The 26,233-nt window shown below is 38.3% G+C and overlaps 1 protein-coding gene across 2 annotated transcripts in view; it reads right to left on the bottom strand.

Annotated features, from left to right (window-relative positions):
- The window catches only part of LOC307160811 (RNA polymerase II elongation factor ELL), a 43,228-nt gene that overhangs the window by 16,762 nt on the left and 233 nt on the right, over positions 1-26,233 (bottom strand). Inside the window, exons 2-4 of one of the 2 annotated variants that reach the window (XM_079875064.1) lie at positions 22,633-22,680; positions 2,579-2,703; positions 44-207 (exon numbers count right to left, since the gene is read on the bottom strand). In XM_079875064.1, coding sequence (XP_079731190.1) covers positions 44-207; positions 2,579-2,703; positions 22,633-22,680 — 337 coding nt within the window. Of the gene's footprint in view, positions 1-43; positions 208-2,578; positions 2,704-18,788; positions 18,913-22,632; positions 22,681-26,233 lie in introns of those variants that run through there. The other variant, XM_079875065.1, reaches the window with a different exon arrangement.

The following is a 26,233-nucleotide window of genomic DNA, read 5'->3' as shown; positions in this document are numbered from 1 at the left end:
TATGGAGTGGTCCTTTGTGTGTGTGTATGAGCTGGATTCTTACTTGGACGTGTGGATCCAGGTTTGATCTCAATGGCTGAGCGACTCAAGATGTCTTTTTCCACTTGAGACATGCGCTCGCGGGTCATCTGGTAGGAATCGTCGGTGGCACACACCGTAATTTTGTCCTGAATACTGCCCTGACCTTCCAGATGATCCCTGCCATCTCTAAAAGGAAATACACAGTGAGTTAAATTATCAAGCTGGAAAATATACATTTGCTGAAATTCCAGGGATTTAATTACAGTCTTTGAATGATCAAAATGATTGAAATTACAAACAATTAATGGATGTTTCTTACTATATGTCATGTTTTTTTAATAATATTTATGAATTTATGCATGTCATGGAGACGTGGCTATAGAGCTTGTTTGAGGAAAAATTATATAAATATTAAATGTATTTATTTATTAATTTCTAGTAAACTTATGAGTTATATTAAAATTCTTATTTCTGAATACATACACATTGTTTTATAAATTATATATATATTTATTAAAATATTTGACACACATATATATATATATATACACACATGCACATTTACATATACACACACAAACACACTTTTCAGGATTCTTTAATACATAGAGTAAAAAAAACAGCATTTATATGTTGCTAAAAATAGGTATTTTAAAAAGTTATATTTATAGCAGGGGCTACTGATAATCTGCAAGAAAAAAATTTGTTGTTGAAGCATACCATTAAATAATTTTTTTTTAAGTACATATATTTTTGTAAGTAATTAAAAAATACTTGCAAATGGCATGCAAGTCAACTTCTGATTTGGAAGGTTTGTTTGTGTAATAACGTAAACAGCATTGTGAATAAAAAGCTGAATCAAAATCAGTGTAAAAATTTCACCGAAATTTCCTTAAAAGCTCAGAGCATCAACCTGCTATGAGAAGACTGACATGTTTAATTCCTCTCTCCGCATTTGTAAGTTTTACAGCTGCTCCCTTTGTCCACAAAGCAGCCGGAAAGTCAGTGACTAATTTATGACTAATGGTCTTAACCGGTTTTTGTGGAATTGCTTTGCATCCTCTTTCCCACAAACCTATGAAATGCTATTCTTCAGCGAGACAAGTGGAGTATTGTGAGACTACAAGTCTCCTTTGAGCGGACAGCGAACAGATCAGTGCCACCCCGATCAAGAGCAGCAACTTCACAACCGACCGTGACGCCAAATACTGTAATGGAACTAGGGTTCAAAGTTCAAAGTAAATGTTGATCCTAACAAACAACCACCAACACTCAATGCTCAGATTTATTCAAGACACACAGTAACTAATGGCAGTAATAGGAGTATACATTACTACTTTTATTATTGCATTAAGTAATTAAGAAGAGTTAAGAGTTTGTGAATATCAGTGAATAATAACTCAAATTTCATTCTTTCCCCATAAGTCCTATTGTATTTGTATTGTATGAATTATTTATTAAATAATCCATTCATTATTTATGGTGCTTTTTCCCCTTCTCTTTTTGGAGCTTGACAGTTCCCGGTCAGTATGAACTGTCACTATGTGCTCCACTGAGAAAATAACAGCATGTTATTTGTATACTGTTTTACAGGGGTCATGACATGGACTTTTCTTTTAATATGTTCCTTGTGGTTCACTTATGTTAATAAAGTTTTTTGCACACACACACACACACACAAAAAAAAAATACAGATTTGGAAAAATCACTTTTAAGGCTCAATCACCGTTCTGATTGACTGACGACGTCATTGCATAAGAAACACCTTCAACCCCCACTCGCTATTGCACACGAGTAAGTGTTTTGAAAACATTATCCATATAAAACCATAATTTACAGACAAAGCATTATGAAATCATTTACTTGCAGTGTGTGATGCAGCTTCTGTCAGATTAAATACAGTTAACTGCTTCATCTTTCAACAAAAGATTCTTCGAGAACTCGACTGTCTCGTTTACAAAACAAAATGCTCCGAACAAACATATAATCCTCCGAAACGCTCCGGGACGCCATTAAAATAAACCACCCACTTTTTTCCAATGCTGGGATTCTTCTGAATCTGTACAGAGACGCAAATGAGCTGTTTAAACTGGATGCATTAAAGAGAAAAAAATGTCACCCTTTCATTTGTCCTGTCAACAGACTCAAATACATGGAGTACATCAGAATCTGAACGCACATCTGTATACTGTATCAGTGTAGACAGTGTCAGTGATTATAATGAGTTCTATATGTTTTTGACGTGACGCTCACATCCAGTGTAGCAAGTGTCAGCCGCTAAGAGACTGAATGCCAGTGGGCGGAGCCTATAGTGCGATGATGTATAATTATTCACAGATCCCGCAATATCAAAACGAGCTGTTTTTGGAGCTTTATTAAATAAATGCTTTGTTGAGAAATTGAATGTTTTACTGGTACGAAGACTTCTTATATCTCATAATATCAAAACAAATTAGATTTCTCAGGTCATGACCCCTTTAATATTATATTATACGTTTGAACTTTTGTTTGTGAAGTGTTTTCCCTCATTTGATTAAGTTTTACATCAGTGTCTTACCCAGAAACATACTGGTGAATACAGTCAAAGCTGGCCTGAGGTTTGTCTTTACTGTCACTGGACAGATAGAAGGAGAAGACGCGGAAAGCATCAGGAGAATCCGAGGAAGCAGGAATCTTGATATACTGTTAGATGAAAAGAAAAACAAAGACATTTCAGACCTGTGTCAATAACGTTTAATTCAATTCCAAATATACATTTATTAAAAGGTATCCCTAAATCATGCCCCTTATATACATGCACACAAACAGTGTGATTATGTGAAATGGATATTTTTTCATACCCCCATGCTTCAGAATGCCTATTTTAAAGGAACACTCCACCGTTTTTTCGTATTAAACTATGTTATTCCCTTAACTGAGACGAGTTGATACATACCTCTCGCGTCTCAGTGCGTGCACTTAATCGCTCTGGCGCGCGGTGACACTTTGATAGCACTTAGCTTAGCCCAGTTCATTCAATGGTACCAAACAGAGATGAAGTTAGAAGCAACCAAACACCTCCACATTTTCCCTATTTAAATACAGTTACACGAGTAGTTACACGACCAAGTATGGTGACACAAAATAAAACGTGGCGCTTTTCTAAGCGGGTTAAAAAGGATAACTATAATGTATGGCAGAATAGCACTTTTGGGAGTACTTCGACTCGGCGCAGTAAAAAGTCACGCCTGAAAAATCCTCTCCCCCTCTCCCTCTCACTGTCATTAGAAGTAGAACCAACGTGACTTTTTACTGCGCCAAGTCGAACTACTCCCAAAAGTGCTATTCCGCCATACATTATAGTTATCCTTTTACTTCATATAACTTCATCTCTGTTTGGTACCATTGAATGAACTGGGCTAAGCTAAGTGCTATCAAAGTGTCACCGTGCGCCAGAGCGATTGAGTGCACGCACTGAGACGCGAGAGGTATGCATCAACTCGTCTCAGTTAAGGGAATAACATAGTTTAATATGAAAAAACGGTGGAGTGTTCCTTTAAGCAATGGAAATACCCTTCCAGAACAGATAATGCCAAGAAGATTTAACTTTCATTATATTGTACATACATGCATAAAAAAAAAAAAAAAAAAAGGAATTCCTTGCCTTTCCAAACACACTGGCTTTTGTTTAATCGAGAAAAGCTCTAGCTCAATGCACTTAATAAAAACAAAGCTTTTTGGAAAAAACATCTTTCATTCAATAAACCAATCAAATGAGCTCCTCTTACGACTCACCAAAACACAGTATTCAACTTGTACATAAAACGTTGCATGTCCTCATTAAGCAGTTAAGATATTACAGTACTTTCATAGAGAAGGTAGGCCTACTTTCTGTACCAAAACCTATTTCATGGCGGGATGATTTGTCTTTGGCTATTTCTGCAAAAAAAAAAAAAAAAAAACTCATTTGCTAATTATATGAGCTTAACGTGGGTTTGTAACAAGCGTCCTACTGCACAACACACAGTCGCTAAACATGGTTATAGTAAAAACTTAGTAGAAACTTTGCATGTTTCCTACATCTCTGCAAACACACTGACTGCATACAGTCAAAAAAACTAATTGCATAGAGCACCTTGAATGCAAGACAGTTTTTCATATGTTCTTGTTTTGTAATGAACATGTTTTTTTCTTTTCTTCTTTTTTAAGGCATGAATAAGCAAATGAGCCAAAGAAACCTTTATATTTTTCAACAGAGTATGTGCTATTTGCTCAGCTTTAATAAATGGTAGGATGCCAAAAATGGCGAACGCAAACAGAGCTAAAAATAAACTTCAAGACAGGCAATCTACGTAAACTATTGTCTATTTATCAATGCAGCATTATTAGTTATAATTGGAAAAAGGTATTTTCTTTTCTAGTTGTCAACAGTAAGCTACAACCTCTTCAGTGCTACAAAACCTTTCAGCAAAACTGTGCTTTGATAGGTTCTGACTTATTCATGCCAGATCGACTGCAGCTCTGAGTTTGTGTTCTGAGGCAACGCAAGGGTCACGGCTCAGTAACTGAGTCAGTTACATAATACTCACAGTCATCTGAGGGCGACCAAAACAAATGCAGCCCTGAACAAGTAACATCGGCAGCGTGACCTCACTAGTACCTGTTTAAAGTCCTGTGAAAAGGAATCAATAAGATTCTGGCCAACTCTACATGCACAAAGCCAAAGCAGTGCTTCAAGACTGCCAAACACATGGTGAGGGAACGCTGTGAGCGACACACAGAGTCTGAGCAAAAGCGGTTCGTACAATCGACCTCGCGGCACTCAACTCATCCGGCGGCTTCTATACTATATAACTTAAGGCTTTAGGCAGGCTATTTCTGATATTAAAAGACAAGCCGTATTCTTCGGGGAGGCCTAGAAACCTACTTTCACTAATACAGAAAGGCAATTCAAAATACAAACTCATTAAGTAACAGGTATTGCGGTGTCATTAAAAACAGCTTTTCCTTTCAAACAGCCTCAAGCAGATAATGATGATGGATGTTTTAGTTGAGGCAGCGTCCTAGATTTGAGGGAAATGGATGGGTAGTGTCCGCATAATTTAAATACTTTATTTTTGTTTGGGAGGCAGCAGTCTATCATTTGTGCTCGAACGTGTCCAAAAGTGAGGTGGCAAATGATTATGGGACACAAAAAGTCACCTAAATCATTTAAAAACAGTTTTCAGGTGTGTGATTTTCCATAAATGAAATGGCAGGGAATAACAAGGCACCTTTAAAACCCCAGTCAAATGGAGCCACAGGGTATTTTCAAATATGCAGGGTTATGCTGTGTGAGCAAGTTTGGTTAAAGACTGGTTTAAAGAATGCATCAATGTCCTAGGGCATGAAAGCTCTCAAAAACGCATAGTGCAACCTTTGTCCACAGAGAATGAACAATTTTCCCACCAGTGATCAAAACTCACAAATCAAAATGTACATCTTCTACTTCTACAGCAAGAAATGGGCCAAAAACCAAACAACCACAAACAAAACTTCACAAACTACAAACTTCCCTACTATATAGAAGGCGAAAAACAGTATGTGACAATATAAGAAAGTCTGAATTCACAGTACTCATAAAGAGTAGGCAAAAAGTACATGGATGACCTCCTACTTCCGGCGAGATTCTGAAGTGTGCATACGATGGACACTTTACTATCCCATGAGGCCACGGGAGAGGATTTGCGAATGTCAGGTCACATGATAATGACAGCATAGTGAAAGTAGTACATTCATACTATATAGAACATACTCGTGAAGTAATTACTTATTCAAAATAAGTACCTACTCAAGGGAGTATGTGATTTCAGATGCAGCCAAACTCTCTTCATCCGCATGTGTACAATGACTAGAGAAGCAAAATATAACAATTATAATATGGGCCTTAATGTATGAAATATACAGTTGCCTATATATTTGTAAGAAGGGGGTCTTTATTTACAAAGGCATTATCATATTTGCAGGCCTCTTGCAACAAAAATCAATAAAATGCACTGTTTATAATCCTATAGGTTCATTGTTCCAACTTTCTTACAACTGCATGCTTCAAAAACGTTCTAGAAAACACAAACACTGACCTCTTCATTTTTTAGAAAAATGCTGGACTCATTTCAGCTGTGTTTAGTAAAGTGTATTAATACTCTAGCAAGCAATTTACCATCCTACAGATCTAAAAAAAGCATGTACGGTCACCACAGAAAAGGGTTTTGGCTGTCACAAATGCCCGGTCACGCAGTACAACCATAAGCACTGTCGGCCACATGGAGCCAATAAAAAGCTTCCAGTCTCACAAACACACATTCAGCTCCACTACCCCCACAGAACGAACCCTGCCCCCATCATTATCTGTTAGTTTTCCGTGCAACAAAACAAGCACTCACAAGCAGTCATAACATGCTAGCAAACAGTAGCCTGCTACGACGATGGACACTCATGGGGGTTAAGTCGGGGAATGACCCAGTTATGTCCTCAGCTTCAAAAAAACAAGGCAGTAGGGCATGATGAGACTAATGCATATTTTCCTGAAACAAACCAAAAAAAGCATCACGGTCAGCCAACAGCTATAGTCCTGCTGGAAGACACTGCCAAAAGTGGTAGACATCTTCGCCCAAATTCAACAAGTCATTACAAGGAGGTCCCAGAAGTAGATCAATGGTGCACAGGAATGAATAATCATTTGCGTTTCAAATGGCCACACCGACAAACAAAAGATAGTCACCTCACAGCCATGGATTTACAGTCTTTACCCCCCTTAAAGCCCCCTTTTCCCAAAACATCACATCCCCCATCCCCTACCCTCCGGGAGACAAGCGTTCCCCCCAACCCTTGGTCCCCATCTCCTCCACGTGGTACATTCACTTGTCGACCCTTGGCCCAACCACCATGCACACTTCATATTCTGATTCTAATCAATGTCATGCAGGTCAGTCCATTCTGGGGACATTCCTCTTTTTCCATTCCCGGTTTTCTCCTCGATCTTCATAACCATATGTCATTTACCCCCTTGGTTCCCAGCTTCTGTCTCCAGGGAGAATGTTGTTTTTTATGGACGGTAGGATCACACCAAGCCACTTAGATCTGAGTAAAGGCCCCTTCACACCAATAACTATATTAGCGTCCACACCAGTGGATAATATCGTTTTGTATATTCTAAGCACGCACTGCCGTTTTGTCGTCTGCTGCTTTAACGGTTGGTTTTTTTTTTAATAAACACTTTTTGTTATACTGGTTGAAGCTCTCTTCACAATAATAGAAGTGGTCTAAATATTAAAACATGTACATATATCCTCTATGGAAGTCTCAGGATCAAAAAACGTTCATCCAATCATTGCATTCGGTCCGAATTCGCTGTTAAAATCTACGTACTGTACCAAAACAATGAGTTAATTCTGTGTTCACGCCATTTTGTAACCGCAATTACAAAAACGGCAACCCGTGACGTTCTACCCAGAGCCGTTCATGTCCTCAGACCCGGATTTATACGTTTCTATGTCAACACCATTAACGCTGAAATGAATCTGCAGCAGTCAGGTGGTACAAGTAAGAGCTCCGTAAGTTGTTTACGTTCATTATTATTGGAATGTTATGTGCTTTGAGACATGAGTCTCGTACCGCTTTGCACACTCTGAATGGAGGATGGGATCTAACGCTTTCAAATCTAGCTTGCTATTGCTAGCCTCTCCGAAATTGCCTACCCTACCTTTAAATGCTTGAGCTCTTTAAAGTGGCTGTCAATATTTTTATAATTCATCAGCTTGAAAAAAATAATAATTCTGAAAGCGATTCCAATGATATCATTCTTCTGTGTCCTTATCGTTATAGTTATGGTATATATTCTCATACAATTATATTAACACTTTATAGTTATTGTCCTTGGTGTGAACGGGCCTTAAGAGAGATATAAAGCAAGAGATACCAATAAAAGTAGGGCTTCCATATAACTTGTTGGTATCCACTCTTAAACCAAGATTCAAAAGTGTCAGAGAAATCCAAAAGCTTTGAGCAAAGTTCATTATCTGTGTTTCAAGTTGATTGTTAATGCATTTGCCTTTCGTTTCTCTTTGTGTTTATTCCTCCAGTGAGAGCCAACACCCATCTCGGCAGGTGAAATTTTATCAGCTTTTAGATCAGTACAGTACGTAGTACATCAGAAAGGTTACAATGCAAATACAGACTGCTTCAAGGGTTGTTACTGAAACGTTATCTCTCTCAACAAGCCTTGTGCATTTGTGATGATTGATATTCAAGCCCTTTGTGTCATTCACCTTGTTTTCTCACAGTGAGTCTCATTTACGAACCATACACACATATTTGTGCATAAAACCACTTTGAAAATGTTATAGTGCAAAAATCTATAGAATTTAACAAATTAAATATAATCACTTAAATTTAGGATTACAATTAGAACCATCCCATGGGGGAAATAAATAAATAAATAAATATTAAAATTCTATACTATTAAAACTAAAATCTCATTAAATGCTACAAGTGAATCATCACAAAATTCTAAATGTACAGAACTAAAATGGTTTTTCATTTTGGGATTTGTGAAAGATTACATTTAACAGCGTTATTAAATTATTTATATATATTTTTCTATATATATATATTTTATGCTCACCAAAGCATTTATTTGACCAAAAATACAATTAAAAGAGTAATATTGTTAAATATTATTACAATTTAAAATAACTGTTTCTATTCTATTTTAAAATGTAATTTATTCCAGTGTCAGATTATCCTTCGGAAATCATTCTAATATGCTGATTTGCTGCAGAAGAAACATTTCTTCTTATTATTAATGTTGTGCTGCTTAATATTTTCGTGGAAATCGTGATACATTTTTTGTTTGATGAACAGAAAGAACAGCGTTTATTTGAATAGAAATCTTTTGTAACATTATAAATGTCAATTTAATGCTTGTTAATTCCATTAATGGTTAATTCTTTGTTGAGGAAAAGTGTTATTATTATTATTATTATTTAATCATACTGACCCCAAACTTTTAGTTTAGGTAGTGTATAACCAAAAATCTACTGAGACCATAAAATCTCTAATATCAGCCAGAACTTTTTTGTACACGCAAGTACGCAATTATAAGTGAATTATATTCTTACAGTTAGAGACCAATTCAGCAAAGTCACTATGCCAAACAACAGTACTTTAAGTTAAACATTTTCCACTGCCAATAGCATTAACACATACACATTAGGTGGGCTTCATCCACGTCATAACAGCCACAAGGGAGCAGAGCACGACAGAAAGCCTTCGTCTGCGGCCCATCTTCAGACACATCTGCCACACGGTGCCATGTGTGTTTGGAGATGTCAAATACTTTCAGTCGGCTGTAAGGTGTGAACTGGGCTGGAACAGAACGACTTAGCAGGGGCCAAGGCCAATGAGGACGAGACAAAGGCTGTGCTTTGTAGCAACCATGGAAAAAAACAACTCTGCCTCTCTCTAAGAACATCATAATGTTTTTATGAGGTGGTGAGATGCACTGCTCCCCAGATTTAAAGTACTCAAAACTTTCTCCGCTCATGAGATTTTATGACTTTAAATGCTTGTGTTTTGTTCCTACGAAGCGCACATCTGTTTGGAAAGAAGAGAAGCTGGCGTGTTGTTTCAGGTGCTGTTTTCTTTTCTCTTTCTTAAGCCGTATTGGGTCAGTGTATGTAAGAGACGAAACAGAACATCTCGTCCTCAAACTTGGCATCATTATTTCAGGTTAGGGCTTGAAACTGACAGCCACCTAGTAAACAAAACTGCTGCCAGTTGACTTATTGATTCAAATCAGCATGAAATAGAAGTTTGCAATAGTCTTTTCTTCCCTATTGTGACATAGAGTTAAACTGCTTCTCGGACAAGAAGAAAAATGTAGGGCGGGACTTGATTTTGTGCATTTGGAATTGATTGGTTGTGGTTTGTCATGTGAGTGACAAGTTGTCCCACCCTCACGCCAATAAACACGTCATCAGAGATGTCTGATTTTGTTATTTTGATTAAGGGCATATGAATTCAAAAAATGAAATAATATATACTGCAGTATAACATAAAAAAACAAGAATTGTCTATTTTGATTTCATGGTGTCTTTAACCATCTCTACGTTTCAGAACAGAAGGGAAGTTTCCAGCAGTCCAAAATCATGTAGCTTTTATCTCTGCTTCTGCAATTATAGTGTTAGCTATGATTCTTTGACTTTGACCAGTCACGTAATGAGCACTTTCTACTTTAGAGTTCAGTTGTCTTTGGCCTGGTTAAATTAGTTCCGCTGGTTCCTTCTACCCTACAGTCAGTCTTCACCGCGATCGGCACCATTGTTCTCTTCACGCAGCACGCTCGTCTACGGCTCCTGCGAGGCGCTCGTCTTTTGTTCCCGCCGCATGCGATGGCACGGAGTTTGGCCTATATTATTCATAAGCAGCAGGAACGTGTGGCCTGTTGGAAGGGGGTGGGGGAAGGGTGGGGTTTGGGACATCCCTGCCCAGGACCGACAAACGGGACTACATGACCCCCTGATCTGAAACGGACAGAGCCACTCATCCGAAAAAAGAAAAACAAAAAGAGGGGTGGGGGAGAGGGATGAAAGAAAGAAAAAAAAAAGAGAGAGAGAGAGAGAGAGAGAGAGAGAGAGAGAGAGAGAGAGAGAGAGAGAGAGAGAGAGAGAGAGAGAGAGAGAGAGAGAGAGAGAGAGAGAGAGAGAGAGAGAGAGAGAGAGAGAGAGAGAGAGAGAGAGAGAGAGAGAATACAGAGCTTGAGATTCCAGTGCTAATGATAATCCACTACATAAGGGGCGAGATGGAGGAATTATGGGAACTGTGAATTATGAACTGAGCAAATGACCGTCACAACATCTGATTTAAGTGTACACTATGAGACTGATGCTCAAGTTACTGTTAAAAAAGTCTGAAGTAATGTTCTTTTTATCTAACGCAAGATACATTAGGGGGAAGTATTTAAAGGGATAGTTCACTCAAAAATGAAAATTATCCCATCATTTACTCCCCATCAAGCCATCCTAGGTGTATATGACTTTCTTCTTTCAGCCAAACACAATCAGAGTTATATTAAAAAATATCCTGGCTCTTCCAAGCTTTATAATGGGAGTGAATGGAAACTTAGATTTTAAAGCCCAAAAAAGCACATTCATCCATCATAAAAGTAATCCATAGGCTACGTCTCCAGGGAGTCAATAAAAGGTCTTCTGAAGCGTTTTTATAAGAAAAATATCCATATTTATAAACCATAATCACTGGCTTCCAGTAACGGCCGAATGCAATAGAAATCTTTTGTTACATTATACACTTATTTACTATCACCTTTGATCAATTTAAAGCATTATTGCTCAATAAAAGTATTTAAAAAAATAATCTTACCAAGCCCAAACTCGGGTAGTGTATATGAACGAGACAGTGTATGGTGCAACATAGCAACTCAAAATCTCACTGGTTTCTGGTTTTCTTGCCCTCCTCTTTTACTTCTGTTCCTCCTTGCCGCTCTCTCAGTATGTACACTTGACAATCGGTCAGCCAGATTTCAAACCAGTGGAATCTATCATAGTGTCTAAAGAGATTTAAAACATGAACGATCGAAGAGTTTCAGTCTTGGCTCCAGAGATGAAATTACAATAGTTCTAAACAAGTGGCACTTAAGAAGGGAGAAAGATAATGCGTTCTACCTTTTGGGAAACCCTGTCATGTTTCTCAAAAAAACATGGGTTCTCAATAGGGCTGGGCAAAAAAATCGATTTTTCGATTAATCATTTTTTTAAATGTGGTCGATTCAAAATCGATTCTCAAACACCACGAATCGAGTTTTTTTCCATATTTATTTATCTATTACCCAAAAGCCAGTATTAGTTTTCCTCCACTGTTCATAGGCTTGCAAACTCCATTTTATAGCTAATGATGTGAGATTTTATGTTTGTTTTATCTTAATCATAAAATAACCTCAACTAGTGCTGCACGATTAATCATATCGCAATCCCAATGTCAAGCCCACGCAATTATATGACGCAAAATGCTGCGATTTTTTATGAAATTAAGAAATTTGGGCTGTTAACGCAATTAATGCAGCATCTGTTAATTTTTGTTACATAATCCCGCTCTTATTCATGCAAATGTTTTCAAACCATTCATGCGCGACAAGACAAAAAAGAGCTTGCTCCCTGTGAATGTCGTGACTGTGACACACAGAAAGACTCGCGCTGATATCGTGCGTGCGCACAAAACAGCCCAGAATAGAGTTATCTTTCGCGCTTGAACGAACAATAACACACAATTATGCCAAAATGTCTTTTTGTCGAGTATCTTCATAACATAAGAGCAGTCTTATGATGAACGTGAAAAGTTGTGACTCGTGAGAGAATGAGGCGCGTGTCAGATCCGCGTCTCTGTCAGCAGCGGCTGTTCTTAAAGGGATAGTACACAGTAGCCACTAATTATATCTTTCGTTAAAATGAATCAAAGAACAAAGGGAACATAGAAAAAACACTCACTGCTCTTGACTAAAGAACTTTTGTAACTTTAATAAGGATTAGTCTATATATAATTTATAATTAATACAGCGCAGACTGTTTGATAACACTATTCAATTTCTGCATATGTCCTACCTGTTAGACAGGAAGGGCACAGGTAAATATGATTCTGTTTTAATGTACCCAAGTGTATCTAAAATAAAAAGAGTTTAATATACAGGTTTGTAGCTCTTAATTTCTTTTTATTAATTAACCACTTGCAAACTAATGTTCACTTTTTTTTTTACTTTTTTTTAAAAATAAATATAGGATTTGTGTTAAATATATATTCATTGAGTCGAATCGAAATCGAAAATCGAATCGAGATTCGAAATCGAATCGAATTGTAACATCTGAATCGATACCCAGCCCTAGTTCTCAACCACACCATTTATGATATGATCAACTAGTATGCCATGAGTCACATATTGTGAGTGCAGTGCATGAGCTTGTCTGTACCGGTCTGAAGTCCGTTACATTTAAATGGGGAGGAACCAGAGGGGGGTGGATGTCTGTTGATGCATGGGGGTTGGTTTAAGGATAAAGGGGGGTTGGCAAAGAGAAGTTGTGGAGCTGAAAGAGGGGTGGTGGTGGGGGGGGGTTGTGGTGGCTGCCTCATCCCCTGAGGAACTGCCTCGGATGCCAAGCAAAATCTGTCTCTCTCTCCTCTCTAGCACCTGAGGGCTTATCTGTCAAGCTCAGTAAGCACTGGGCGACCTGACTCCATAACCATCCTTGTGTGTGTGTGTGTGTGTGTGTTGTGTGTGTGTGTGTGTTGATAATGGGGGAGGAGAGCACCCCGCATGCTGCTTTCATATGCACCCCATTCACAGAGCAGCCAGAAGCCATCCTCCACTCGCCTATCAGTTACTATAGTGACGAGTCTGCGCAAATTAAATAGAGGCAGGTCTATGGGGGCGTCCACACACTCACTGGCCTCTGAGATTACAATAGTGGAACAGTTCTCTACGTTTTGATTGGTTAATGTTGCACATTTTGAAAATTCATACACAACGCCAGCTTTGAAAGGTTCAAGGCAGTCTTCGCTCAGCATGTGTAGTAGTTTTTGTATTTTTATACACAGGATTGGTGGGAAATGCAGGGAGATCAGAAACGTTCAAAGAGCAATTAAGGATAGTATAAAAAGGCCTGTACAGACTGAATATTAAAGCGTACACACAATTACAAGTCACTTCTTCAAATGATGTTATCAAACAGGTTCTCGGAAGCATTTTTCTGCAGAGTTAAAAACAACAAGGTAATTGTGAGAAAGTTTAAAATAGTTTACAATAAGGTCTCATTAGTTAACATTAACTAATGAGCAAGACATTTGCTACAGATTTTAATAATCTTTGTTATTGTTTGTTAATAAAAATACAACTGCTCATTTTCAGTTCATGTTAGCTCAGGTCCTTTAAATAGTGTGTGTGTGTTAGCTCAGGTCCTTTAAATAGTGTGTGTGTGTGTGTGTGTGTGTGTGTGTGTGTGTGTGTGTGGACATGTTTTTCTACACCGGTGGGGACTTAAACCTGAATGCACACAGACTTATGGGGACTCGTGTCACCGTGGGGACCTAAATTGAGGTCCCCATGGGTACAAAAGCTTATAAATCATACAGAATTAGTTTTTTTGAAAATGTAAAAATGCAGAATGTCTCCTGTGATGGGTAGGTTTAGGGATAGGGGCAGTGTAAGGGGATAGAATATACAGTTTGTACAGTATAAAAACCATTACGTCTATGGAGAGTCCTCACAAAGATAGTGCACCAGACATGTGTGTGTGTGTGTGTGTGTGTGTGTGTGTGTGTGTGTGTGTGTGTGTGTGTGTGTGTGTGTGTGTGTGTAAAATGCAAGAACTAAATGTCACAATGAGGAATGAAGTTGCAATTGTGAGTAAAGAGTTGTATTTGTGAAATTTGAGATCAAAATACGGAGATTTAAAGCCACAATTACAGGAAAAAAGTTTCAATCATGGGATATTGAAGTGTCATTGTTAAGATATTGTGAGATTTAAGGTGCAATTACAAGAGAAAAAAAAAGTTGCAATAGTGAGAGAGAGAAAATGTGTGAGAGGAAAAGTTTCTAAATTCTAAAATATTAAGTCACAATATAATAACCTTTTCATTGTACCTCAAGCTTGTCTTCATTCAAAGCCTTAGGACAGAAACTGGTCAAAACAACTTGTTCCTGAAATGCAGAATGCTTTTATGCCAATGTTTATTTACACGACCATTGCTCATTTCCCGAGCAGTCACACTCCAGACTGCCGGATGGCCATGACAGACAAGCTACACGAACAAAAACAAACCTGAAAGAGGTTTCCGTTTCACGCTGCATTCACGTGACGGCTAGACGCGGCCATGAATGCTCTTCAAATAACATTTAAACAACCCATGTGATGAAAAACTACTATAAACTATTAGAAGCGATGCATCCTGCTGGGCCGAGCCAAAGCCCCCTGCTGCAGGCACAGAATCAATGCATCCACCCATCCACAGCAACAGGACGCAGGCATGCTTAAAGAAAAGAGAACATTTAAAACTCAAGGAGACAATAATATGAGGTTTTAAGCATCAAATAATGAGTGGGTTATGGTATCAAAGAACGTTGGTGCGTTTGAGAGGTGCGGCCCGTTAATGGGTGATATACTCAGAGCCGCACTCTTTCAGAAGTCGGTCCAGACACGTCAGAACTGTGAGCGTGCCCTGTGTGTGTCCGTGCATGAAAGGCCTGAAGTGTCTGTGATCTTCCCTTTGCAATTCTTGGCTTTGCTAAGCCATGTGAGATGTACAGTACAGCATTTTTGGAAGAGTTTTGAATACACACCACATTTTCCACATTAATCACATTTATCTTCAGAGGAAGATCCTTTTGAAACCAAATATGCTTTACTTGAGGTTCTTGGTATGCATAAAAATAAATAAACATTGAGCACTACTTGTTTTGCCAAATTTACCCATTTGCCACATTTCACCATTATTTGCATATTTCTGACAAATACCACAACTTATCGTGCCTGTCTCTCGATCAACTTGCACCTGTCACAAAAGCATGAAGTCCATTTCATCTGGGCAGCTCGACATAATGAATATTCCACATATCTGTTGCTGGGTAGAAACATTTCGGTAGAACAAAAACACACACATTTTGACTATATAAGAATGATTGTGAGAAGAAAGAATGACAAAAATATTCTGCCAAAATTCCTGACAAAAAATGAAACTTCTTCGATAACGTGTATTGACTGAGTCAATGTCCATTTTGTGTACACACTGTGGATAAGCTACATGTCAGTAGTGTGGAGACACTTCCGCGTTACCAACAATGATGCTATTTAGCAATATGTAAATGTAGTTTGCTTATTGATGAATTGATGATTATTATTTTAATTTATAACCTGAGAACAAAACACCCTTTATAGCATGAAGATTTCAGCTAACCAATTACCAAAAAGTTACTTTACCAAAGCTTTTATTTAGATTTTTTTTTATCACTACTAGATAAACTTATAACTGCAAATCTTTTTTTATATTGCATTTCTTTATGAAGGAACTGCATTGTAAAAAATTATATGATCAATATGTATATGTTTTTATACTGCTTTAACTCATCAAAATAAGATTTTTATATGTTATAAGTTATAGAAGATTAAGAAAGTTATACAAGATTCAACAAGTCAGTTTAACGTATTTTAAGTTAGTTGTACTTAAAAGTTTAAGGCAGGTCGTTCCAAACCTGTAAGACTTTCGTTCATCTGAGAGCTTTCTGTCCCTCCATTGACAGCTACACAACTACCACTTTGGCGCTTCAAAAAGTTCATAAAGAGATCGTAATCCATATGAATTGAGCGGTTTAGTAAAAAAGAGACATGATGGCTTTATATGATGAGTAGATTGAATTTAAGCTTTTTATTCACATATTAACAATGATCAGCGAACATAAACAGAAGCTCAACTGAACTTGCTTGACGCGCGAGAATGAACCTCATTCAATCGGCTCATCATATAAAGCAATCGAGTCACTTCAGAAAATTTTCTCTTTAAGATGTCTTTAAGATCTCTTCATTAATTCTTTGAAGCATCAAAGTGCCAGTTGCGTAGCTGTCAATGGAAGGACAGAAAACTCTCAGATTTCAACAGAAATATCTTCATTTGTGTTCTGAAGATACACGAAAGTCTTACAGGTTTGGAATGACATGAATGGGAGTAATTAATGACAGAATTTTCATTTTTGGGTGAACTATCCCTTTAAATAAAATCCTGAGCTTGGTGACATTCATGTGTGTCAAACTCAAAATACAATCTTTCTGACTTGAATGCACCATAAGCTCACAGTATTATTTAAAAGACTTCTTCTGACACAAAAAAAAAGAAGATCCTCCCTGCTCTTGCAAGGACTTTGTCAAAGATGGCCTGTCAAAACCGTGCAGAAAACAGCTCTGCCAGTCAAAACACTGGGCCCCAGACAAGACGGGCACTCGGGTCCCAGTGCACGTCGCCAAGCACGTCACATCTGGATGAAAGAATCGGCGTGTGCCCTTTCATTCACACGTGGGACAGCTCCCCCACACACAGCCTCTGCTGCCAGAGACTCTGCGTTCTACGCTCATTCCTCTTATTGTCATTCTAATTAGCTTTCAATAAGGAAAAAAAGCCAGGCTCGCACACACACAGAGGCCCTGGCTGAGACAAGCACAGCAACTAATAGACACACTTTCATTCACCAGTCACAAACAGAACTGACCATACATACAAAATTCACAGATCCCAAGAGTAAAATAGGTACACTGCCTCATCCTCAGATCCAATTAGCTGAGCTACAGAGGATCCCTACAACGCATATACAGACATGCATTTACACTCATACACACTCTCTGAGACTCCATCACAATTTCACGTACACACACTCATCGGAGGTGCGAGATGGAGAACTGGTGCATCCCAGCGAGAGAAAAGAGGCTGAGACAATCACAGCGATGACGAGAAGACAGATGGGTGGGGGAAGCTAAACATTCACACACATTTACCATGAGAACATCTCAGAGAGAAATGCTTTACCCCCCACAGAACACACTCACAAACACACACACACTCACTCAGAAAACCTTTAAGGAAGGAATTCTTGCTGCTGTTGGGTTGTCTGCTCTAAGTCATAAACAGGTGTTTTTAGTAAATAAGGGTCACTGACTTAACACGCATTTCTCACAAATCTCGTTATTCAAAAATACATTAAAATTTCAATGCATTATGATGAACACGGTTTAAATTTCCTAATTAAATACATTTTGAAATTAATTCTTTGTGTAGCATAAAATTAGCAATGTCTGCGTGGTGTAACTGTCTGCAGATTGTAAGAAAAAAAAGTCTTATTAAAAGTCCACCAAATCATAAAATAATATCACAAATATCATATCAACTAGAGGACTCATATAGAGAACCATGACATATATATATATATATATATATATATATATATATATATATATATATGCTTTTTGACATGGTTAGTTCAGGCTTTAAAATGTCAAAGACGACATTTGAAAAAACATAAAATTAAAATGATGTCTACCCTGACTACTGTCTGTTCAATATTCAAGAAAATCATATTACTTTTTATTTGATGGTTATACCACTTGACATTTTTAGATTAACTATATCACAATTTTACACATGGCATGCACTGTTATCAATCGAGAAACAAATACACAGCTATACTTAAGAGAGCATATTAAATTAGAGAGCATAATACTATGCATAATCATGTAAAAGTTTAATTGCATTTTGAAAATGGTATACAGTAAAAGTTTTCCAAAAATGTATGATCCCAACATGAATGCAAAGATCACAAATGCGTTTTAAACTAGATTTTTAAAAGCTTTCTCTTTTTCATCAGAGACATTCATCATTCTCAGACATCCTAATTTGTTCCTGGCCCTTAAAGGAATTATGAAAATTGTGCAATGCAGCTTTTACATGATTCTGCATAATAATATGCTCTCTAATTTAATATGCTCTCTCACTTATGGCCATGTCTTAGTCTCTCAATTAATATGAGATCATAGAAATCCATGTATAATACAAGCATTGGAAGAAGGTCAAACAAAAATGTCCTGATACAGCCTGTCAAACTGCAGGACACTTCACATTTCACCCCGTGAGAACTGTTTATTGAGACAGACATATATATTTGTAGCCTCTGGATAATTAATTCTGTGCAGTAAAAATCCAATTACCAAAAGAAAATGGGGCCGTGTGATGTGAAATCCCAGTCTTTGAGAATCCGAACTGAACCCGAACATCCCAAGTGAAGCCATCAAAGGCATTCAGATTCTATAAATCCTCCAGGATTGGGGATAACTCCCTGTAATATGAAAGGAATTTTACAACTCGAAACATCTTTTCCTGTGTTATTTCTCATCAGTTGCATCATCCTCATCCTCCACAGATGGTGAGAATTGAGCAAATTAAAGCTCCCCCATCTGTTAAAACCCAATGATGGCTAAATTATTTCTTAACTGCCACGTGAACACGCATTATCAAAGCATTGTCAAGTTAGTGGAAAATGGCAGCTTACAATTCTCAGCAGGGCACTTCCTGACTTTTCCAAGCTGTCCCATCAAAGGTCTGGACTCTGGAGACAAGCCAGGACAAGGTTTATGGGAATTCCCTGGTATGGGAGAGCCCTCTTATAGGTGGAAGAAAATGACCCTGTTCACACCGCCAGCGACACTCAACGACATGTTCCCATTCATTTTTAATGGAAGGCTGTCGACTTCCGGCAACATGAGCGACAGTGACCGCTGGCGACAGAACGTAAGCGTGTCAAGCGACGGGAGTCATGCTACAAAAGTTCAGAAATAATCTTGAGTGCAGGCAAGACAGGACAGAGCGCCGGAGCGATTTTACTGCGATTTGACTGTAACCACATCCACATACATGGATGTAATAAAATGATGCGTGTAAAAGAAACTGTCGGCACTCTCAGTGAGAGCGTGTTTCATTCATTGATAGTTTGTGTTGTTAATTATATGACACTGTGAGCAGTTTAACACTGCTGCAGTTTCCCCTGCGTTATGTTGATTATCAGGGGGGAAAAATGTAGATTATTTGTCAAATAGTAATTTTTGACTATATGAGTGAGTTTAAGTAGTTTAATTCATCATACAAAGCGATTGTGTCTCTTTAGAAAATTTGGACTAAACCACTTAATTCATATGTATTAGTTTTACGATCTCTTTCTGAACTTTTTTGTGTAAAAGTGGTAGTTGCGTAGCTGTCAACGGAGGGACAGAAAGCTCTCAGATTTCATCAAAAAGATCTTCATTTGGGTTCTGAAGATGAAGGAAAGTCTTACAGCTTTGGAACAACATGAGGATGAGTAATTATTGACCAAATTTTCATTTTTGGGTGAACTATCGCTTTAAATCATCTTACGGAGTATATATAAAAGATAATAATAAAATCTCACTGAGATGATAGCGAGAGACCAGCCAAAATTCTCACACTATTCTTCTGGCATAATAATTTTATTAGCAAAATATCTCACCACGTACTGACGCACCCGGGTCGCACCCAACCGGCATCTAAAATACAATTGCCCATGTTTTGCCTTTGGCTGTGTGACTAATTGAAATCGTAATAAAATCGCGATGTGATCATGCGTGATTTCTAAACCGTAGAAAGCATGATTTTTCCACCAGTGTTTGCAATATGAATGCAGCACGCCTAAATCTGGCGTGAGAACAGAATGGGTTTGGAAGAAAGCGCTGAAACAGGGAAGATTAATTCAGGGCAGGATAAGGACTTGAAATGATGTATCATAGAGCCAGGTAAAGTGTCAAACTATCGTTGTGGCAAAGCATTCACACAGAACATTTTTGCAGTGGAAAACACAAGATAGAGACGTGTGTTTTTTTAAAGTTGAACTTCTTTTACCTTGAGCGATGCATAGACACACCAATGTCATACACAACATGCTGCAAAAGAGGCAAGCGCAACAGTTAAAGACGTCCCTCTAGCGCGTTTACATAGAAAAACAATGGCACCTTTCAAACCGGGTGAACAAAAATGTGTTTGTAATACGAACAATAATACGGGCATTTGCGAACTGCACAACATATGATAATAGTTTAAAAGGCATGAATAAATAACCAACACAGTGACGCATCATTTATGCAAAGATATGGTGCCTGAAAATATTGTCAATAAAACCAGCTTCCAAAAAATTATAAAGTATGTTTGTAAGAAAATTTTGTTTCAAAACCGTGATTTAAAAAAAAAAAAAAAAAAAAAACGCAATATTGATGAAAAAATTGTGATAGCATTTTTTGTCCATATCGTATAGCCCTAGTTTTGCCACAAGACAGCAAATTTCAGTAATCTCTGCAGAAGTCATCTCTGAGTGAAGGTGAATGTAATATGAAGATTGTACACATTTTTTAAAACACTATGAACATGAATAAGCAGCCACAACAAGGCCGGTATAACCATAGCAATCTATGGGTACAATACGCATCACATGACTAAACAAGCGTCATCGTATTCAAAAACCTCTGTTTTCACAGTCCACACTACAATGCGAAAATGTCATTGTCAAAATTATCAAGGAAGAGCTCCGTTTCGCAGTACAAAAATGACGTCTCAGTGTGGACGGAAGAACAAAACGGAGAAAAAGATGCGTTTTCAAGTGAATCCGGATTAATGTAGACATAGCCTAAGAAAGAGCAGAAATGGGAGCATCTATCTCCCAAGTTTTGTTCAAAGATATCCATCCATTGTAAAACTATGATGCTCAATATTATATCAAGCCTGACTAAAGTGGAAGCATCCCGAAGTTACGGCTAATAGAATGACTGATAACTTGGTTTCAGTACTGTGGACTTAACATCACTCCCTACCCCCAGCTGTAATAGCTTAATTTGTCACCCTGACACACATACAAACACACACACACACACACACTCGGCTCAAATACCTCATTAATGCCCAGCAGCCCATTATCTGAGGAGGAGGGGATGAATGCTCAAATTCAGTGCAGCCAATTTGAATATGTAATGGGCTAAAGATATAATCACTATATCTAATTCGACAATTAGAACAGATTCCAGTTTTTACGCACTTGACACAACTATGCTACTCCAATTTTAAAGCGGAAGAAACTTCATTAGATCAGATATTGCTTGACTACATGTGACAGTATTTTGCATATTATAATTGTGGAATTAGTGGGGGTCGAGCGATGCTTTAGGAGACAGAGCGGCCACGGTTATCCCCCTCCTTGTCGCGGGGTCTTTCATGTCTGCACTGAGACAACAGGCATAGAGACACACAGAGGCTCCCTTGGGTTTACCAACACCCCCACCTCTTCCTAGAGCTCTTGACAAAGCCTTTCCAGTCACCAGTCTGACCCAGTAACCTGGCGAGCAGCTCGGGGGTGTTGAGTAGCCTCTCCCGGGCTTCCGACCGCAATCCAGTCACACAGGCCGCCGTTTGTTGAGTCCTTTTCCTGTCCCGCTTCTGGATCAGATGAGCATGTTTTCGACGGGCCTGATCGTGGCTAGCGGGCGCTGATGGGGAGCTGTGCTACGGCTGAATGTGCTAATCCGTTTAGACACAGGCATCTTTCTTTACAGACGTTTCACTGGAATGCACCCCCTACTAAAAAAATCCACCTAGGCCATACAGTGTGACCGCACTGCCAATTTCACCAGCTGTAAATAACAATACTCGCATATAAACCAAACCACTGGCACGCAAATGATAGAAACCAAGGAATCGCATCCAAACGATGACACTGTTCTAATTTATGGCGCATAATTGCTCTTATGAACATGCGTGCTGCTATAATTATATAAATGTTCCCAATCTAGTCGGGCAGGCCCTTAGAGTGGCGTCACTGCGAGCTACAGTTCCCTCTCCATTTCAGGCGATGGTTCAGGAGCTCATGAAATATTGAGAGTATGCAGGCGGCTGAGGGGTGCCGTGAGTTTTTTGCTGCACGACTCGACAATCAGGTCTAATTAAAGGATTGCAATTTTTAGGCATCAGGAGGGGTGAGGAAAAACACATTCATCTTACCCCCTGGTTCCCCTTGAAGCAAATTGCCGGTTGATTTGGTAAGGACCCCTGGGGACAGAAGAAGAAAAAAAAGGTAGAAGAGGTTGGTTAGCATCTACTATTATTATACAAAGGATTAGAAAAGAAACAAAGACATCCTGGAAATGCATCATATCCACCTGAATCTCTAGGCTGGAACAGATTCCAAGATGCTTTAAGAAAAACAACGCAAATGTTTTGTACCAGCCTTACATGAGTGAAGGAAGGCAAAACTGAAATCATTTACTGTCTTTTCAAACCTGTGTGACAAGTTTATTGTCCATATCAATCGGTTACAAAACAACACAATTGGACCCCTTTAACTTACACTGTATGAAAAAAAAAGAAAAAAAAAAGAAGTGTTCTACTGAGGAAAGAAAGTCGTACAGGTTTAGAACAGCATGAGGGTTTTCATTTTATTAAGTGTTTACCCACAATGCCAGCATTTCCACAAGCTGTGTTTAGGTACTAACTTCAGTGAAATATCATGCCTACCTATTAGCTTCCCTTCCCAGTAATTACAGTCTCCTGTTACTTGCTTGCCCTCATCGACAGAGGCACAGCTCTCTCCTGTATTAATTCATGCAGAGTGTGTGTGTGAGGGGGGTTGCTTTCGAGAGAATGAAAGGCTGGCTGTCACTGGCCTCTCAGCAGTGTCATGGTTCTACTTGTGCGAGCCTAAAGATCAAGGCCGGGCTTTGCTAATCTGCACTGGAATGCGTCCGATTAATAAATCTCGACTTGAAAGACTTAACATGAGTCAATCAAATGTTATTGTGTGAGGCGTGGATGAGTGTGAGGATGTTGAGTGAAAAGTGGGGGTGGGACAGGGCAAACATCATGGGAAAAGCTTTTAGCCAACGAATTTTGAGCACTAATTAGGACTAAAGGTAAGTTACAAAAAGCAATTTTTTTTTTCTTTTCTAAAGGTCCATCAAACTAAATCAAGCAAGCCTGGACATTATCTGCCCTGTGATGTTTGTCCACCACATAAAGCGTGTACAAATAGGCCTTTTATATAACCATCTCTTGCGAGCTGTGTTGAGCTTTTAACACTCAGCTCAGTCCAACGTCCAGGAGCATTTACGCCATGTATATGAAACAGACTCATTCACATCACTGAAGTAAATTACTGAGACAAAAGGGAGAAAAACATTAGGCTTCCCCCAGCATAGCTCGAAACCATTAAGCAAGGTCAAAAGATAGCACTTATTATCTTCAAGGTACAGCTGGAGCTTTGGTCAACAAGCATGTTTATCTATTATGGATGTTACAGGGAGAGGCCGTCATGTCACACTCTTAGACATAAAGCGCAGCTCAAGTTGCTTATTAAAAAAATACAAGCTTATTGGTTTTGCGTTTGTTGCTGTGGTCGGATTAGTGGCTAAACATTACTGAAGGGGGTTGTGGTGCTGTAGCTAACTTGAACTTTGTTTTTTTTATTCTGGAGCAGCTTATAAGCACATAATGAGCACAGGTCAGAGGAGGACAGTGAGGTATCTAGTGACCTGACTTGACCATGTCCTTGGTTATATTACAATGAATTAATTGTTCATATTTTCACTTCTGACCTAATTTGTAATTGATAAACTAGTACCCAAGGTCTCCCATGAGCATCATATGTCAGACTGACCAGCGCCACAGCTCCAACCATACATTGTCGATAATTTATTACCTCTTACTTGTAAAATTAAATGGACACACTTTAAATTAGGTGTCTTTATCTACTAATTGTTAGGTATTGTGTTCATGTTGTATTGCAAAACACTTGTGCTGCTATTGAGGTGGGATATGGTTTAGTATTTTTCAAATATCAGTACCATGTAAAATAGTAAAGTGTACACAATTAGTGCATGTTATTTTTAATTTAAAAACTTAACAGAAGTTAGACATCAATTTATAGTTTATGCGATAATAGATATAACTAGGCTCAGAACTGAATATTGAAATGTATAACAGACAATGCAAATGACAAACCCCATATTAAATGCATCTATCTATCTATCTATAACTTGTATATTTACAGACAAAGAATAAAAAATTTAAAAAATCCAACAGATTATTAAGGAATCCCCACCAGAACCCAAAATATTACTTAGCCCAACGTGTTTATCTCTACTTTTCACTCTTTCTACTAGGTCACATATAATTTACAACAGAACATTCATATCGAGCTCCTGTTGCAAGCTGGAGAAAGTCTTCTCGAGTTCTGATTGGGTCAAACGACATTCTACACCGCATGACTGACCAATGAGCGATGACATCGGGACGGCGTCCAAGCGTTTAAAGGTCTAACAACAATACGACAGAGCAAACCAACAAAAATACACCTTGATCGTCCAATCATCGTCAAGAAGCGCTGTGGTTGAGATGAAGCTGATTGACCAAGCGCCCCGTCCAGCTGGCGTACACGTTTTACCGCTGAAGTATTGATATTACTGGAATCTGTGCTGTAGAACCGACGGTGACAATGAAAAGTGTATTGATTACTCGGGATAACTGGTAAAGTGCAGCTTTGCTTTGCGCGAGGCGAACATTGCACTTAAAGGGATAGTTCACCCAAAACAAAACTCATTCAACCACCCGCATGCTGTTCAAAACCCGTCTGACTTTCTTTTTTCCTTGGAACACAAAAGGAAATGTTAGGCAGAATGTTAGTGACTGAGTTCCTATTCACTTACAGTGCATGGTTTGTTTTTTTTGCATACAATAAAAGTGAATGGGGACTGAGGCTGTCATTCCGTAGAACATCTTCCGTTTGTGTAAGAAACAGTCATAAAGGTTTGTAACAGCATGTAATAATAACAATATTTTCATTTTAAATTGAATTGACTGTTGCTATGCAATTGCCACATTTAAGTTAACAACTTCAAGAACTTATTATAAACTTAATGTACCTAAAGAGACAATACGAGGTTAAATGCGCGTTAGCTTTAATTCTCGGGATAGTTCACCAAATCTTGCAGCGAATTGAAATGTTCGAGTCAATGAAATGTTTGATAGCGAAATAATAAAAAAAAATAATCTCAATGACTATTTGAATTGTTAGGCTAAATGCTACTCGATTAGTTCGAGCTTGAACCTTGAGCCCCTCTCAGACCGTAAGATCCCCGTGAGTGTTCTGGGTAAAAGAAACATTTCCCATCTTCTTTTTACAATGATCATAATTTAATAGGCAAAGCAATATCCAGCATTAAGACAGTGTCATGTTGCATTTCGCATCATTTGTCAGAAATAATTAAGAGACGCCTTTATGTTGAATCTAAAGTAGAGTATATGAGATTTTGTAAAGCCAATTGCAACTGGCTTAACGTAAAAATAAAACGATTGACAATTGTTTCATTTTGTCACAGTATAAAAATATCAATAAGTAACAATAAATAACAACGAACTTTAACGCACCACAGTAGGCTAACAACTGGATGTGTCCGATTTCCTCCTGTTAGGATACTATTTGTCGCTGTTCAAACAGCACATTGCACTTGAAGTGACGCAGGCTACTCTTCCTAAATAAATCAACACTTTGCAAACAGCCAACTGTGTTGAAGTTGCGAGTTCTGAACTTTTCTTTCTGTCCAATTGA

The sequence above is a fragment of the Squalius cephalus genome (assembly GCF_949319135.1).
Source record: "Squalius cephalus genome assembly, chromosome: 6".
Classification (NCBI taxonomy): Eukaryota; Metazoa; Chordata; class Actinopteri; order Cypriniformes; family Leuciscidae; genus Squalius; species Squalius cephalus.
Note: the sequence above shows the minus strand (reverse complement) of the source record. Positions and strands in the feature narration are given on the sequence as shown.